Source organism: Tursiops truncatus, chromosome 16 (assembly GCF_011762595.2).
Source record: "Tursiops truncatus isolate mTurTru1 chromosome 16, mTurTru1.mat.Y, whole genome shotgun sequence".
In the NCBI taxonomy this organism is placed as follows: Eukaryota; Metazoa; Chordata; class Mammalia; order Artiodactyla; family Delphinidae; genus Tursiops; species Tursiops truncatus.
The window spans coordinates 12,414-24,579 of NC_047049.1; the positions used below are offsets into that span (position 1 = coordinate 12,414).

Consider the following 12,166-nt stretch of genomic DNA (forward strand, 5'->3'; position numbering starts at 1 on the left):
CGCTGGGTGGTAAGGAAACTCTAGCTTAGTGAAGCAGTAGGAGTTTCAAGGGTTATTCCATGCCACGCAGTCCACAGTTGGCAGGCTTTCTGCGGGACGCAGGGCCGAGCCCTAAGCTCACATGACGCGCTGAGACCATGCGGCCCCAGTGAGAAACTGCCCATTGCGAGGCCCAGCGGCCCCCATATCCTTGAGTCTTAACGAGTATGAGTGTCAAAAGTTTATTACAGCTGGAAGGCCAAAGAATTATGGGGTAACAGTCTGCTGTTTGGATGTTGTGGCCAGGGCCACACTCAGTGTTGGAGGGTTATTACTTCTCTTGGCAGGCTATGAGGCTGTGAGGGAAGAGACACTTCTCTCAATCACATGGATGTAGGGAATTGAACCACCCAGGGGTCTGTCTATGCTGCCCAGGTAGCTATTCTATTGCACAGTAACATGGTCAGCTCAGTGACTGGCAACAAGGGCTTGACAGGGCCCAGGCTGGCCTGAGCTAGAGGACTGCAAATGCCTGCCTGGATGGTTGAAGGTCAAGGGCTGTCCTGGCTAAGACCTGACTGTCTACTGCTGGCCACTTGAATAGGACAAAGGATCCATTCAGTCCCAGGAGGGCCCAACCAGCCTTCAAGTATGCAGCACGTGGGGGCTGGCAGGTCACTACCCCCAGTCCTATATAAACCCACACATGTCTTCTGAGTGCTCTGTGGGTCAGGGCTGTGCTGGAATCTGGGGCTGCCCAGACAGAGTGGGCAGACAGAGGGTGGGAGGACAGAGGGACACCCTGTGGGACTTCTGGGGCCCTCCACAACACTTGACTGAGTAGAGTTAGATTTGAAACAATCAGTGACCAGAGTAGACATTTCATTCTTCTAACAGAGCCCAGTACTGGGGTACAGAAAATCAACGGTTCAGCTTACCTTCCTGACTCATGTGTGACCCTGGGCCACTCCTACCCTTCCTGGACGCCTCACAAAGATGGAGAGTGAGGAGGCGGAAGAGGACCAGTTATGCTTAAACCTAACTCTAACCCTGATCCTCTGATTCTAACACCCTAACCTATAACCCTAATCCCCCTATATATAATCCTAAACTGTAACAACCCTAGCCCCAGACCCCTAGACTGTGGACCCTGACCCCCTAAGCTCTAAATCTTAACCCTCCAAACCTGACTCTCTAATCCTGACCCATAACCCTAAACTCTGACCCCGACCCCAGCCCTAAACTCTAGCCTAGCACTGACCCTGACCCCCAACACTGACACTGACCCTGGATTTTGAGCCAGAGCCCAACCCTAACCCTAGGGGTTAGGGTCCTTAATCCTGATCCTAGCCCCTAACCCCAGGAAGTCTGTACAAGACGGGTTCTGGCTTCAAGGGTCATTTGAACTTTGGTCTGTCCATATCTTGCATATATCAGTTCATTCCCAAAGAAGTAGCCCCAGTAGCAAGGAGATCACGGTCCATTCTGCCATAGTTTGGGTCAGTAGTCCCTGACTTGAACCACGATCTTGGGCGGGAATGGCCATGGTCTCGAGTCTCTAATTCCTATCCCTGTCCCCGACCTCGATGCTGATCCTAACAATGAACAGTGACTCTGAATATGGCCTCTGACATTGACTCTTGACCCTTCCCCTGACCCTGGTCCCCAATCAGACTTTTGCTTGGACCCTGAGTCCTAATTCCTACTCTGTGACTTTTCATAACCTTATCCATATCATGAGAGCTCTGGATTTTTAGACAGCATATTCACATTGATGTGACCGTTCAAGCTTTGAAAACTTCAGAAGGGTGCATGTGGCAGCGGTGGCAGCCTTTGCAAAGGCTTAAGGTGGGCTTGAGCCTATTTATCTTGAGGAAGGAGGCTGGTGGCTTGAGCAGAGTGGGTGAGGGGGAGTCCAGCCAGGTTGTCCTTTGACAGGATTACATGAAATAATCTCCTACCGTGACGAGAATAGGAACTGTTCTGGCACAGGAAGCCCTCCTTACATGTTAGTTCTTGTTTGCTATTACTATTTCCAGACTACAGATGAGGAAAACTGACGGCAGCTCTTAGAGCAAAGCTTTTCACAGGTAGTTCTCAAAACTGCTCCTCACACTTCGTTGTTACTGTCGTGATTGGATCCCGGTCAACAGGTGAGGAAGACGAGGGGTGGGATGTCTTGGAACAGAATTTGTGCACAGTGAACACTCAGATGTCCAGATTCAGGCTGGTAACTGTCACCTGCACCGCCTGCAACCAGGTCCACCGGCCTCCCCCAAAACGTGAATTCTGCCCCATCCAGCGCGCGGCAGGGAGCCTGGCTGAACCTCCCCTCCACATGCAGCCCTGAGGTGCACCACGGTCCTTCCAGACCCACAGGGGAACGCGCCAGTTCTGCACCCCCAGCCCGCCCTACAGACCCGACATCGTCCACCCTTCGGCCCCGCCTCCCTTGAGAATGTGTCACGCTAGGCAGGGCCAGCCTCGGGATCACGCTGGGAAGAATCAGGGTCTCGCTGCACCCTTGCCCTCTCCTCCGCGTCCAGCCACGAAGAGCGGCCAAGATGAGTCTGGTGGGGCCAACTCACGGCCTCGGTGCAGAACGCCCACGCGGAGGTTTGCGGTAAACCGGAAACCTCGCCTAAGCCTGCAGAGACGGAAGTCAAACTCGGCTCCCCACCGCCAGGCTCTGGCCCACTCGCCGCAACGCAGGTGACGTCACGTGGGGCGGGCTCTAGGGAGGCCTCTACACTCTCGCAGGCCACGGCTCCTCAACCGGCCAATCGCAAGCCTGGAAGACCAGGCGCCGCCCTCGCCTGCTCTGCCCTGAATCGGCACCGGGAGGCCTCAAGCATACGCACTGGCGCTTGCCCAACTGTCTATTCCGCGGTCCGCTCTCGAAGGGATCGGCGCGGGGCGCACTGCGCAGGCGTGCTGAGGGAGCCCCGCCCCCGGCGTGCGTTCCGTCCAATCCAAGCGGAGGCGCCAGACTGAGAGGAAATGGCGGGGCGCTCGGAGCTTTCGAGCGCGAAGCAGGCGGGAGCCGTGGGTCGGGCTGACGAGGCCGGAGGTAGAGCCGGGCGATAGAGGGCTGGGCGGGCAGGGAGCGCACGCGGGCGCCGCTTCGAGTCAGGGCGGACGTGGGGAAAAACGACTTTCGTCCCCTCCGGAAGGGTCTCGGCGGCTCTGCCGGCAGCCGCGAGGACTCACCCACAGGCCCGCGTCCTACATTCACACACCTCTCGCTGGCCTCGTTTGCCCCATCTGCTCCGTTTAAGTAGCTAAAAGTAGGCAGAGGACATCCTTTCGACTTGATATCACACTCAGATGATAGGAAGACTAGTGGGTAAAGGCTTTGCAGTAGCCCATCTGGCACCAATTTTAACATTTAAATTATTTTTCCCCCTTTTTGGTCACCTTCCTAGAGGATCACACAAAACATATAGATGCATGGACTGGATGGTCCCTGTAGCCTGGGTGGTGGTACGAAAACGGGGAGGGAACAGCTAAATCCCATGCAGTTCTCTACTGATGGGCGTTCACGTTTTTTTCCCAGTTTTGACATAAATGTTGCTTCAGTGTCATTTAACATACCTTTTGCATACTTAACCAAGCATATCTGATGGATACATTCCTAGAAGTGGAATTTGTCTTCAAAATGTTGATGTAGCCAGACTGGCCTCCAAAAGGTTGCATCAGTTTCCACAGTCTGCCAGTTTCCCTACATCATCACAAACACTGGGCCTTATCAGACTTACTAATCTTTACCAACCTGCTAGATGCAACATGTTATTTCCATCTCTTTAATTATGACTGAAGTAGTACGTCTTTTCAAATATTATTAGCCATCTGTGTAGTTTTTGGTTAATTGTTCTCTCCATTTCTCCATTCTTACGTAGAAATGATTATTTACCTTCTCTATATTGTTTGATTGGTTGGTTGCTTTATTTTTTTTTAACTTTTTATTATGGATAAATTTAAGCACATACAAAAAAATATACAGGCACATGAAAAGATACTCAACATTGCTAATTATTAGAGAAATGCAAATCAAAACTACAATGAGGCATCACCTCACACTGGTCAAAATGGCCACCATCAAAATGTCTACAAATAATAAATGCTGGAGAGGGTGTGGAGAAAAGGGGACCCTCCTACACGGTTGGTGGGAATATAAACTGGTGCAGCCACTATGGAGAACAGTATGGAGGTTCCTCAAAAAAAAAAAAAAACTAAAAATAGAGTTACTGTATTATCCAGCAATCCCATTCCTGGGCATATATCCGGCCAAGACGAAAGCTCTAATTCAAAAAGATACGTGCACCCCAGTGTCATAGCAGCACTGGTTACAGTAGCCAAGATGTGGAAGCAACTTAAATGTCTATTGACAGATGAATGGATAAAGAAGATGTGGTACATATATACAATGGATTATTACTAAGACATAAAAAGTAAGGAAATAATGCCATTTGTAGCAACATGGATGGACCTAGAGATTATCATACTAAGTGAAGTAAGTCAGAGAAATATATGATATCACTTATATGTGGAATCTAAAACTGGTACAAATTAACTTACTCACAAAACAGAAATAGACTCACAGACACAGAAAAGAAATTTATGGTTGCCAAAGGGGAAAGGGGTGTGGGAGAGTTAAGTTAGGATTGGGATTAACAGATACACACTACTAAATAGAAACAAGGACCTACTCTATAGCACAGGGAACTATATTCAATATCTTGTAATCTATAATGGAAAAGAATCTGAAAAGTATATATATAATATAACCAAATCACTTTGCTGTACACCTGAAACTAAAACACTATTGTAAATCAACTATACTTCAATTTAAAAACTTTTTTTTAATATTTACTTATTTATTTATTTGGCTGTGCTGGGTCTTAGTTGCAGCACACGGGATCTTCATTGCAGCATGTGGGATCTTTAGCTGTGGCATATGGGATCACGTTCCCTGACCAGGGATCAGACCCGGGTTCCCTGCATTGGGAGTGCAGAGTCTTAACCACTGGACTACCAAGGAAGTCCTAAAAACATTTTCTTAAGTCAAGAACAAAGTATAATTACCCCATGAACTCATCTTTCAGTTTTAACAATTATCAGCTCTTGGCCAATCTTGTTTCCTCGTTATCCTCACCCACTCCCTACCACCGACTCCACTGTTTCATTTCGAAGTATCCCAGGCAACATAACATATCATGCATAGATACCGTGTTGGCCAAAAAGTTCGTCCGGGTTTTTCCATTAAGATGGTATGGAAAACCCAGGCGCACTTTTGGCCAACCCAATATTTGCATATATCTCTCTAAAACATAAGCACTCTGCAGAAAAGTAACCACAATAGCATTGTCACATGTGAATAATGGCTACAATAATTCCTTTGTTTCATCAACTATCTAGTCAGTTTTCAAATTTCCTTGATTGTGTCATCACCATTTTAAAAAGTGCTTTCGATTGAATCGAAATCCAAGTATGGTCCATTTATTGAAATTGGTTGATACGTTTCTTTAATCTCTTTTTGTCTGTAAGGGTCTTCCTTTCTCCCTTTTCCCCCAAAATGTATTTAAATTAAAGAAACTGGGTTGTTTTTCCTGTGACGTTTCCCAGTGTGGATGTTACTAATTGCATGCCCATGTGCCACTTAAAATGTTCCGCTCTCCCTGTATTTCCTCTGAATTGGTTATTTAGATTGAGAGGCTTAACAAGTATTAGTGTCATTTTTTTACAAGAATCCTACATTGAATTTTTACATTACATAGCTCATAATATCCAGTTATTTTTATTGTGATGTTAATCCATTAATAATAATTGCCTAGATCTACTAATTCATCAAGGAGTTAAAAATAAGTGCCTATATTGATTATAAGCAAGTTAATATGAAATATTTTACTTGGAGGCTACAGAATAACAATTGTATATAGGAAAGCTATTTATATTTATTTAAATGAGACATCTTATTAGATTTTCTCAGTATTCCTTGTAAGGTTTCTTTGGGTAATATTCTCTAGAAATTTCTAGTTCATTATGCCACCTACTAGTTAACAGTGATTTCTGAATCCTTGTTTCCAGTTTTTAATACCACTTCTTTTTTTTTTCTTTCATTATTACATCCTGAGCTTTGGCCAAGCCTTGAACAGTATCAGCAGTAAGAGTGTACCCCTTTCCTTGCCCTGAGTTTTATTAAGGGGAAATCTGTGGTGTCATTTCACCCTTTAGGAAAGTCTGCCCAGGAAGGGCCGGTTCATCCCTTGTGCAGTGTCTCCCTCAGGGCAAGGAGCAGACGCCCCACTCTGGCTGGAGACCTGCCCTCAGGCCACCTCAGTCCCGGCCCAGTGTTATCAGATCCTTCCTCAGGCCTCTCACTCCTACATAATTCTTTTTTTTTTAAATCTTTATTGGAGCCTACATAATTCTTAAATGTTTGGTTTTCTCTCCACAGGGCAGGCCAAGTCCTCACAGAAAATTGAAGACTTGATGGAAATGGTGAAGCAGTTACAGAAAGGTCACATGTCTCCTCTGTAACTGGGGCTCAGCCTGAGATTTGGGGTCAGGCAGAAGTGGAATCAATTCCAAGGCCCAAAATTCACCACCTTGGGAAATTAACTCATTTGTTCTCTCTTACTTTTAAAACAATTTTTTGAAGTAAAAATATGAACCCATGATTCAAAATTCAAGTATAAGGGGATAAAGTACAAACGTTTTCCCAAAACTCAGCTGCAGTCCCCTTGCTGGCCGTCCATTTGGTTCCCATGCACTCTGCTGGATCCAGGGTTTCACCTTCCCTCCACCTCACCTCCGCTCCTCTGGCTTGCTCACCAGGCACCTTCCACCCGTGTTCCCACCTTAGGGCAGGCCTTTGTACTGACTGTCTCCCACCCCCACCCAGGGAACAGCAAGGTCTGCCCCCCTCACTTCATTTGGGGCCCTCAAGGGGTCTTGCCATATCTGAAGAAGCACGTCCCACTCCACTTTGTAATCTGTTGCCCCTCCTCTGTTTCTCTTGACTGCACTTAACCACAACCTGACTCAGGTTCTTTATCTGTTCCTGTCTCCCCTCCCCAGAATGTGAGCCCTTGGAGGGCATCCACCTCCCTTCACCTGCCCTGTCATCTTCACTCAACCTCCTTGTTTCCCTGCAGTCGGAAGCCTAGAGCCCAGGATTGAGGTCCTGATTAACCGGATTAATGAGGTCCAGCAAGGTGAGCTCAGGACCTTGGCTTGTCTGCCAGGTGCGGTTGCGTGATTGGCAGGGCCCAGTGCAAAATGAAAATGTAGGGCCCCTTGTTCCAAATTACTGTGTTTTGAAAGAGCAGAGCATTAAACTTAGCATGGGTTGGTCGGGCCCATCTAAATTCAGGTGCTGTACTCACACGTTTATTAACCTGTCCTGCTGTCAACTGAGCCCAACAAGAAAGGCTTGGGCTCTGGAAGCCTTGTTTCCTGCTTCCGGAAACAAGAATCTGGGCCCCTCTAGGTTTGCTTAAAGACAAATGTGAAATGTTTGCAAGGACAGACACTTACACAATGTTCTGCGGTTTGGCACAGCAAAAAAGAAAGCCAGTGAGGAGCTAGGAGAGGCCCGGACTGTCTGGGAGACCCTGCAGAAGGAACTGGACTCATGTAAGCTTGTGGGGGATGACCCAGAGGTCCCCACAATGTCATGCATCCTTGAACCCAGTATTCCAATCAGCATCCTTGCCGTGGCCAAGGGCTCCTGCCCCCTCTCCAACCTCAGGTCCTACCAATCTCCCCGCTCCAACTCTGTGGGTGGGAGTGTTCCGGAAACACCCTCCAAGCATACGCTTACCTTAGGGGCTTTGCTAGGAGAGGTTCCCCCAGATAATACAGGTTCCTATTGCCTCACATCATCATTCAGTTCTCAGCTCAAATGTCCCCATCTCAGAGAGGCCTTCCCCAGTTACCCCACCCAAAGACCACACTCTGCCCACACCTAGTCACATGGCTCTTACTGCTTGATGTGTTTCTTCGCAGCCCTTATCCAACTTCATGCAATGTGTTTATTTTTCCTCTTCCCTCCATGTAAACGCACTGCCATTCCACAGGGTCCTCACAGCCACCCTTTATCAACTTGAGGGCCCTTTGATGCTTACAGGGAGTATGGGCCCAAGAGGGAAGGGGCTCACCTCAAGGGGTCTACATCTGGGGTTAGGGCTCACCTTGAGGGGTCTACATCTGGGGTTGGGGGTAGGGCTGTACCAGACCACACATGTGACCATGGGCAAGCCCAGTCCCTGAAGGTTCAGTGTGTGGACTCTGATGCCTGAACATGTTACTGCATTTTCCAGTGAGTGGAGAGAAAGTACGCCTGAAAGAGATCTTGAGCAAAAAGCAAGGTAATTGCAGCTACTCTGTCTCCAGGTTTTTGCCTTTGCCACCCTGCAGAAGCCCACTCTCTCTATAGAAGTAGGAGCCTTTTGAAACCTGAATCACCATGCATCCCTCCTGTGGCTTCCACCAAACATGCAGTAAATGACAGAGTCCCATCAACTCCAGAGATCCCACATGATCTAGCACTTTTACCTCTGCCCAAACCTCATGCCCTGATGGGCTCTCACGGGGCCCTCACTTCCTCTCCCTGCAGAGACCCTGAGGATCCTCCGGCTCCACTGCCAGGAGAAGGAAAGTGAGGCACAGAGGTAAGAGCTTCCCCCTGGCCCCTGCTCAGCGCTGTCCATTCTGGTAGAGAGAGAAAGCAGAGGAAATCGGCCTTAGACCCACAGCTCTCATCTTCTCCCTAAAACGGGGAGGCCAAATGCCTGTCTTCCCACCTTGACTCCAACAGTAGGCAGTAGTGTTAGGAGTACTCATTCACGGGGACAGGCATTCATTTGCTAGAATGTCAATTAAATTCCCTCGGCTGGTTTTTATTCTATACCTTCATACTTTCTGCAGGCTGTCTTGGCTGTCTACTCACCTGTCCCTTCATTTAGGCGTTAAGCCAACCATCTGTGCACCAGTCTCTCTCCATTCATCCATTATCCCTCCATCCACCCAACTACTTGTACATCCATGTCTCTACCTCCTGAATCTTTATTTTGCTCATTTTGTGACCAGAGGCCCCAAGCCCCTAGCATACCAACTTTGAAACTGTTTGAGAAATTCACATGAGATTAATATGTGTGTGTGCCTGTACTTGTGACCATGCCCACATTGATCTCCCCAGTCTTCACAATGACATTTCCAGAGGGCATGAGCTCATGCCCCCCTCCCACAAAGTTACAGAGAAGGACCTCAATCTAGAAGGTTAGAACAGACCTCAAGAGAAGGACGCGGAAGCCCCACCCCAGGCCCCTCCTAGGGAGACATTCAGAAAACATGACGGCTGCCTTGCCTCTTGCCAGGAAGCATACCATGCTGCAGGAGTGCAAGGAGCGAATTTCTGCCCTGAACTCCCAGATGGGGCAGGAGAAGAACAAGCAGAGGCAGTTGAGGTAAAGCCCATTGCCCAAGGCCTGGGGGCTGGATGCATTGTAAGTGGGGGGAATGCTAAGAATGGGGGTTAGAAGACGAGCTGGCTGAGCTGAAGCTTGGAGGGTCAAGGAGGCAAAGGTGCTCCCAGCAGAGTGAGGAGCATGGGCGAGCTCTCCCATGTCTCTGCATGAAGACCCCGGCCTGAGCCAGGTTGAGGAGGGGCGTCTCTCAGCCCACGGCCCCTCATCCTGTGTGGTTGGTCCCCAGGTTGGATTTTGAGGAGCAACTGGAGGATCTGATGGGCCAGCATAAGGGCCTCTGGGAATTCCACGTGAGTCACTCGGGGCCACTCCTTCCACCTTCCACATCTTCTCTGGCAGCACCAGCCCAAACCTCGGGGTCATCCTCCAGGCCTCCTTCCTCTCAGTTGCCGCACCCAGTTCCTGAGCAGCCCTGGCAGCCGTGTGTTAGAATCATGCTCAGTCCAGTTCCTCGTCACCCTCACTGCCACCCGGTATTGTCCTCTTCACTGGCCCTGCCCACCCATCCCTGATGCCCTCCCAGGGGCCTTAAGTGGTCAGGAGGAGCCCTGATGAACCAAGGAGGGGTTATCCATCAAGGAGACTCCTGGCTGTGTCTGGGGCCATCACACACACAGGGCAGATAGTGGGGAACCAGGCAGGCCGGTGTTTGCCACCTGGGGATCCCAAACAAGAAAACAGAATGAATGTCAGGACGGAAGGGCTCAGTGCGGTCACAGAGCGGGAAGAGAAGGAGCTGCAGGGCTGGGCTGGTAACTGACTCTCCAGAGAACAGCCTCGATTTGTGGTGTTTGCAGGATGCCCTGTAGCGAATACCCCAGGGCTGATTTCAAACCTTGCAGAATTCCTGAACACTAACCCTCACGAGCCTCCCCAGCATAGCACCACAGGTATCTGGGGTGAAACAGCTCCAGGTGGACAGAATGGCCAATGGAAAGGCCCTGAGGCTGGGCCATGCCTGGCATGCATGGAGGGCCAGAGCAGCAGGAAGTAAGGCATGCAGAGTAAAGACCAGATCCAGATCGGCTTCTCTGAGGCACATGGGAGGAGGCCAGGAGATGTGGACAGGCTGCCTTTCTACCCCTCAGAAGCCAGAGCAGCTGGCCCTGGAGATCGCCGCCCTGGACAGCAGCAAGGAGAAGCTGCTCAAGGAAGGTGAGGCCTGGAGAATGGGGATGCCCTGCCCTGCCCTGCCCTGCCCTGCCACTGTCCCTTCCTGCTGCAGAAAAGCTGGTGGAGGCAAAGCTGGAGGATGTGAAGCATCGTCTGTGCTCCCAGTTCGGAGCCAAGGGCTGCTCGGCAATCACTGAGGGGCTCTTCCTGCGCAGCCAGGAAGCAGCAGCTGTGGTGTAAGAGAGGGACGGTGCGGGGGGCGGCGGGGAGGGAGAGGTGCTGCCATCACTGACGCCCACCCTCAGGCATCTGTTTGAGGAGGAGAACAAGAAGGCCGGGGAGTTCCTGGAGGCTGCTGCCCAGCGCCAGGAGCAGCTGCAGCAGAAGTGCCGGCAGCTGCAGCAGCAGAGGCAGAGGTAGGCGTGGTCCCCAAGGGGAAGGTGGCTAAGGGAGTCTCTGCTCCCTCCTAGACTCTGTCACTTGGTCTCTTTACAATCCTTCCCTTCTCCCCCTACCCTCCTACCCTACCCCCCTACCCCTTTTTGTCCAGGCTGAAGGAGGAGCTGGAAAAGCTTGGAGTGCAGGTCCCTGCTCAAGGCCAGAGCAATCAAGAGGAAGGGGCTGGCCCAGGAGAAGCTGTGAGTCCTGGCATCTGGGTCAGGGAGCAGAGACAGCTTATGAAAGGAGCTCTGGGTGGGGAGGCAAGGAGGGGTTCTGCAGAGAGCTCAGAAGATGGTCTTCAGGGAAGGGCATTCCCAAAGGGACACAGCCAAGGCAAAGGTGCAGAAGCTGGCAGCAGTGGGGTGAGGAAGGGCAGGACCCAGGGAGGGTGTGGGCATGGGGATGTGAGGAGACTCCCACGTCACACTCTGACCTCCCGCAGGCCAATCCCAAGCCCCTTGGAGTCAGTGAGGAGAAAGACCCAGAGCCGCCCACTAAGCAGAGCCTGATGCCCTCCTAGGCAAGGAGGAGCCACCCTGCACTAGAGCTTATGCCCTGCACTGGAGCTTATGGGCTTCAGGAAATAAAGGCACCATATTAACACAACTGCCTCAGCTGAGTCTGTGTTAGGTGGGGGGTTGTCCATCCCAAGACCCCTGGCACCTGAGACTGAGTGAAGCCTTGGCCACACTCTGCCTCTTGGCTTCAGCCAGAGTCCCACAGCAGGCACTCAATAAGTGCTTCCCCCACCTCACAGTCTCTGGTCTGCTCATCTCTAGGACTTGACATGTTCTGGGTCCCCAGGCAGAGGGATGCAAGACTGAGACCCTCTCACAATAGGCCCAGGGGTTCTGAAAACCCAGCCTGTGATAGTTTCTTCCATTCCTTATTCAGGCCTAGACCACAGAGTCTCAGAAATCCCAACAAGGACCAAGGGTCCTCAGCCAGTCAGTTCCATGCCCACAGCCCCCACTGATTTGCTGAGAAAAAGAAATGTAATTGGAGCCTAAATGTAATTTGTGCCTGCATAGGCACAAAACCTGTACCTGAGACACTTGTCACAAGAACATAATATGTTAGAAATCCTCAGTGTCGTGGAAGTCAGTCACCTAGGACAGTTGGTGCTTAGGGCATGTTTCAAA

At 50.3% G+C, this 12,166-nt stretch overlaps 1 protein-coding gene across 1 annotated transcript; it reads left to right on the forward strand.

The window, feature by feature from the left end:
* The first annotated feature begins 2,901 nt into the window (after positions 1 to 2,901).
* SYCE1 (synaptonemal complex central element protein 1) lies at positions 2,902 to 11,620 on the forward strand. Its single transcript, XM_004313831.4, has 13 exons — positions 2,902 to 3,049; positions 6,437 to 6,499; positions 7,137 to 7,196; positions 7,543 to 7,617; positions 8,304 to 8,351; positions 8,600 to 8,654; positions 9,360 to 9,449; positions 9,697 to 9,760; positions 10,559 to 10,625; positions 10,696 to 10,819; positions 10,889 to 10,999; positions 11,134 to 11,221; positions 11,467 to 11,620. Exons 1-13 carry the CDS (start codon positions 2,980 to 2,982, stop codon positions 11,542 to 11,544), a joined length of 993 nt encoding a protein of 330 aa, XP_004313879.1. The 5' UTR covers positions 2,902 to 2,979; the 3' UTR covers positions 11,545 to 11,620.
* The last annotated feature ends 546 nt before the right edge of the window (positions 11,621 to 12,166 follow it).